Source organism: Sinocyclocheilus anshuiensis, unplaced genomic scaffold (genome assembly GCF_001515605.1).
Source record: "Sinocyclocheilus anshuiensis isolate Anshui unplaced genomic scaffold, SAMN03320099.WGS_v1.1 scaffold2468, whole genome shotgun sequence".
In the NCBI taxonomy this organism is placed as follows: Eukaryota; Metazoa; Chordata; class Actinopteri; order Cypriniformes; family Cyprinidae; genus Sinocyclocheilus; species Sinocyclocheilus anshuiensis.
The window spans coordinates 90,597-96,448 of record NW_015547755.1 but is presented as its reverse complement, the minus strand read 5'-3'; the positions used below and the strand labels follow the sequence as shown (position 1 = coordinate 96,448).

At 27.6% G+C, this 5,852-nt stretch overlaps 1 protein-coding gene across 1 annotated transcript in view; it reads left to right on the top strand.

The window, feature by feature from the left end:
• The window catches only part of fbn2b (fibrillin 2b), an 80,630-nt gene that overhangs the window by 43,061 nt on the left and 31,717 nt on the right, over nucleotides 1-5,852 (top strand). Inside the window, exons 30-37 of the mRNA XM_016507418.1 lie at nucleotides 1,121-1,246; nucleotides 1,354-1,476; nucleotides 1,608-1,733; nucleotides 3,199-3,324; nucleotides 3,424-3,546; nucleotides 3,626-3,748; nucleotides 3,944-4,069; nucleotides 4,360-4,482. Coding sequence (XP_016362904.1) covers nucleotides 1,121-1,246; nucleotides 1,354-1,476; nucleotides 1,608-1,733; nucleotides 3,199-3,324; nucleotides 3,424-3,546; nucleotides 3,626-3,748; nucleotides 3,944-4,069; nucleotides 4,360-4,482 — 996 coding nt within the window. The remainder of the gene's footprint in view (nucleotides 1-1,120; nucleotides 1,247-1,353; nucleotides 1,477-1,607; nucleotides 1,734-3,198; nucleotides 3,325-3,423; nucleotides 3,547-3,625; nucleotides 3,749-3,943; nucleotides 4,070-4,359; nucleotides 4,483-5,852) is intronic.

Here is a 5,852-nt window from a genome sequence, read left to right as displayed (position 1 = left end):
AATATTTCATATATTTTTTTTTACCAATTTAGTAATATTCAATTCAACATTACTGTTATTATTTAATTTATAAAAGTTTCATTTTATAGTTATTAGAGAAATAGTATTAATAAATACACCATATATTATGAATAGTAATAAAAATGAGTAAATTACTATTAATAATAATATTATTATTATCATTTAAATACAATGAATATATATTTGTTTGTTAAAATTTGTATAAAAATGTGTTAGTAGAACATACTCTATATATGTCATATAGAACCTATTTATGTAATTTTACTTTATTTTAATAACTGATCCAGTTCATATTTTATCCATTTAGCAATATTTCATATTTTGAAGTTATTTTTAGTGCTTAATTAAAATAATTGTATAATTTTTTTTTATTTCTAAAAATAAATCATTTTTAGTTATTACCGAAATAGTGTGTGTGTGTGTGTGTGTGTGTAGTAAATAGTATTAAATAAAGTAAATACAATATTTTTTATAATTAATAATAATAATAATACCATCATTTAAATATAAAGGATATATATTTGTATAATAACATTTGTATATAATAGAACATTCAATATAGAAAACACAGAACTTTATAAATATATAAAGCACATATAATTTAACGTTAATAATGTTATCCAATTAGTAATATTACAACTTTTAACCAATTTGTTAATATATTTAATTTAGAATAGTGGTATTCTATGTAATGTTATGATTATTAAAGACATATAAATGTATACATACATATCATACATAATAAATAATATTTACTTTAGTACTACAGTATAATAAAATAATAAATAATTACAATTAAAACTTTTTAAATAATATTTTAAATGAAAATTAAAATAATTCTAAACTTTAAATGTTATCAATATTTTTCTTATTTTTATCAATTAATGTTTATTTAAATAATTATTTTATTCATAATTTTATAACAAAAATAATATTTGAAAATACATCATATATAATAGTATTACTAAATAAATTATAGTATTATTATTAACATGATTTGAATATAATACAAGTTTCTATATTTTAGAACTACACAATTGAATTTCATTAACTTCATTTTCAATTTATTTATGTTTGTTATCTTGTTTGTTTCCCCCAGATGTGAACGAGTGTCAGCTCAGTGATAACCTGTGTAGGAACGGTCAGTGTGTAAACATGGTGGGCACCTATCAGTGCTCCTGTGACATGGGATACCAGGTGACGCCCGACAGACAGGGCTGCGTGGGTGAGCAAACCTCCAGCAACATCAACATGCATGAAGCAATTCATTCTCAGAAACACTGCATCCAAAACTCAATATAAAGGTAAATGTGCATGTTCTCATCTTCACAGATATCGACGAGTGCACCATCATGAACGGCGGCTGCGATACACACTGTACGAACTCTGAGGGCAGTTACGAATGCAGCTGCAGCGAGGGTTACGCGCTCATGCCCGACCTCAGGACCTGCGCCGGTAACACGCACACACACACACACACACACACACACACACACACACGCACGCATGAACGCACACACACATTCACTCACTCACACACACGCAGTCACGGTGCCTCTCAGACTGACCCTCGTCTCTTCCCGTAGACATCGACGAGTGTGAAGACACACCAGACATCTGCGATGGCGGTCAGTGTACGAACATCCCCGGAGAATATCGCTGCCTCTGCTACGATGGCTTCATGGCCTCCATGGACATGCGCACCTGCATCGGTGAGTTAATACGAAACTCAACTGACCTATGCATTTGTGTTTCTATTACTTTTAAATAAAAAACAATCAAATTATTTACTTTTAAATAATTTAACATTATTTCATTCAATGGTTAGTAACCTTGATTTATTTCATGAATTCATTTTTAAATTTATTTTATTTGTTTGTGTAATTTAAGTAATGAAAATAAATAGTTATTTAGTTCAATTAAATCATTTTACATTATTTCATTTAATTCTTAGTAACCTTGATTTATTTTATGTTTGTTTGTGTAATTTAAAGAATTAAAATAAGCAATAATTTAATTTTAATTAAATATTTTTACATTACATTCATGCTTAGTAACCTTGATTTATTCAATGATTTTTTTTAATTAAATGTTTTAATTTTTAATTTACTTTTAGTTTACTTTTATTTCAATAATAAAAATAATAATGCTTTACTTTGAATTAAAGTTTACATTATTAAATTCGAAGGTATGGTAACCTTGATTTGTTTTATTAATTATTATTATTATTAATTTTATTTTTTTTACTTTTAAATAATAAAAATAATTACTTTTAATTAAATAATTTTAATGTTTACTAACCCTGATTTATTTTATATATTTTTAATGAATTATTCAATTTGTTTGTCATATTATTTTTAAAAAATTTAGTTTGTATTATTTCCTTTTTTTATATTTCTTGTAATTTATCAAGAATGTACTTTTTACTTAATTTGATATTATTTAACTTGAATGTCTAGTAACCTTGATTTATTCAATGATTTTTTAAATTAAATGTTTTAATTTTTAATTTACTTTTAGTTTACTTTTATTTCAATAATAAAAATAGTAATGCTTTACTTTGAATTAAAGTTTACATTATTAAATTCGAAGGTATGGTAACCTTGATTTGTTTTATTAATTATTATTATTATTATTAATTTAATTTTTTTTACTTTTAAATAATCAAAATAAATAAAAAATAATAATTAACTTTTAATTAAACAATTAAATAATTTTAATGTTTAGTAACCCTGATTTATTTTATAATTTTTTATAAATTATTAATTCAGTCTGTTTGTCATTTCATTTATTTGTATGTTGGATCTTTCTTGAAATTTACTTTGTCATTATTAAATTTGTCATTATTTAATTTTAATGTGTTGGAACCTTGATTTATTTGATTAATTATTTTACTTATTTGATTTTAAATAATAAAATAATGATTTAATTTTAGCTAAATAAGTTTGCATTATTTAATGTTATCTTAATTTTAATCGAAGTAACCTAAAATAAGCTTGATTTTTTTATTTTATTGAATTTTTGTATGAATTATTTTATTGCATTTTTATTTATTTGCATTTTTCCTTTGTATATTTTTATTCTTACGTTTAGTCATGATATTGTAATGTTTTATTTATTTATTTGTATGTCTGTATTACGTCCTAATTTGATCTTTCCTGTCATGTATTCGTCCAGATGTCAACGAATGTGATCTGAATCCCAACATCTGTCTGCACGGCGACTGTGAAAACACGAAAGGCTCTTTCATCTGCCACTGTCAGCTGGGATACTTCGTCAAGAAGGGCTCCACCGGATGCACAGGTACGACAGAGTCAGAGAAAAACCAGATCAGAGCAGATCGAGGAGTTCAGGCCGGTTCTGGATCATGCTAGCTGGTGTAAAGTGTTTGTATTTTGGCAGACGTCGATGAGTGTGAGATCGGCGCTCATAACTGCGACATGCACGCCGCCTGCGTCAACGTCCTGGGGAGCTTCAAGTGCCGCTGCCGCGACGGCTGGGAGGGCGACGGGATCAAGTGCGTCGGTGAGTGACGAGCGCCGCTGATCTCCAGGTGAGCGTTAGAGTCTGGCTGTGGTTTGAGGCTGTGTTTGCGTCGCTGCAGATGTGGACGAGTGCGTGACTGAAGAACACAACTGTAACCCGAACGCAGAGTGCATGAACACGCCGGGATCGTACCGCTGCTCCTGTAAAGAGGGATTCAACGGCGACGGATTCACCTGCTCCGGTATCACACATAGCAACTGCATTGGGCTTTTCCTTTCTTCTTTTATTTTATGAAGTTATTTTATTTGTGTGTTTGTGCAATTTACTTTTAATTTAAACTTTAAATTCAATAATAAAAATCATCTTTACTTATAAAGTAATCTAATAAAGTAATCTTTACCAATAAGTAATCTTTTATTCTTGGTTGTTTGTGCAGACATGGACGAGTGTGCGGATAACGTGAATCTGTGTGAGAACGGTCAGTGTCTGAACGCACCGGGAGGATATCGCTGCGAGTGTGAGATGGGCTTCACCCCGACTGAAGACAGCAAGGCCTGCCAGGGTAAACACACACACACACACACACATACTTGTATTTGTGGTTTACGGGGACTCTCCATAGGCGTAATGGTTTTTATACTGTACAAACTGTATTTTCTATTGCCCTACACCTACCCTACCCCTAAACCTACCCCTCACAGGAAACTGCTGGCCAGAAACACACACACACACACACACACACACACACACACACACAGACAGACACAGAGGTACAGTAATACACACACACACACAGAGGTACAGTAACACACACACACACACTCACTCAGTCCGCTCTGTGTCGTCCGTCAGACATCGACGAGTGTAACTTCCAGAACATCTGTGTGTTCGGATCGTGTCAGAACCTGCCGGGAATGTTTCGCTGTGTTTGTGACTACGGATACGAGCTGGACCGCAGCGGAGGAAACTGCACAGGTGACACACACACACACACACACACACACCTCAGTTTTGAGCGTCATGTTCACAAATCACAAAAGCTTTTATAAGATAGTATTTGTTTGTGAATTCGTTTATTTGTTTGTGTAATTTACACAAAATAATTCTATATTAATATTTAAATTAAATATTTATATGAAATTTATATTCATATTTTAAGCATTTATATTTTTTATAGAACTTTTCATTAATTTTGCATGATTTAATAATTTTTAATAAAGAAAAGCAGATATATATAACATTTCAGAAAAAATCTAAAAAACAGACTAAATGCGAGCGTAGCCTTGATTTTGAGCATTTTTATGTTTTATGTTTTTGTAAGATTGTATGTTTGTGAATTTTACTTTACTTTTGTGTGTAATTTAGTTTTATTTATATACTAATTAACTCATAATTAAGTAATTTTATATCGATAATTATATTAAATAATTGTATCACATTTATATTAATATTTGAATAGTTACATTTATTTAATTTCAATTAATTGTACATTTATTGTATTTTAAGATTTATGAATATTTTTTCAATATTTTGTTTAATCACATATAAACACATCACAATCACAATATATATCACATATAAAGATTTGAATAATGAAAATTTATTTACTTTTAATTAATTTGACATTTATTGTATTTTACTTATTTTGTGTAATTAGCTTTTAATTAAATAACGTGTAACTTTTAATTAAATAATTTTATATTAATATTTAATTAAACATCTATATAGAAAATTAAATATTTAAATCACATATTAATATTTGAATAATTTTGCATTTATTTACTTTAAATTCATTTTACATTTATTGTATTTTACTTATTTTGTGTAATTTACTTTTAATTAAATATTGTGTAACTTTTAATTAAATAATCTTATATTAATAGTTAATTAAACATTTATATATATATATATATATTATCTGTTTGTGTAATTTCCTTTTAATGCATTCATTTTATATTTGTTTTAAGTTAAGTTTAGTAACCTTGATTGATGAATTTATCTGAATTTAATTATTTTATTTGTCATTTGAATAAAAATAACTTTGTCAAATAATTTTAAGTCATTCAGTTTACTTTTAATTAAATAATTTTGCATTTATTGAATTGTAATGTTTAGTAACATTGAGTAATTATATGAATGTATTTCATATAATTAAGTACATAATTACATAATTTAATCATTTTAATAAAGACATGCAGATATATTAATTTCCAGTGTTGGGAAAGTTACTTTTAAAAGTAATGCATTACAATATTGCGTTACTTTCTAAAAAGGTAACTAATTACGTTACTTAGTTACTTTTTATTGAAAGTAATGCGTTACGTTACTTTTGCGTTACTTTTTAA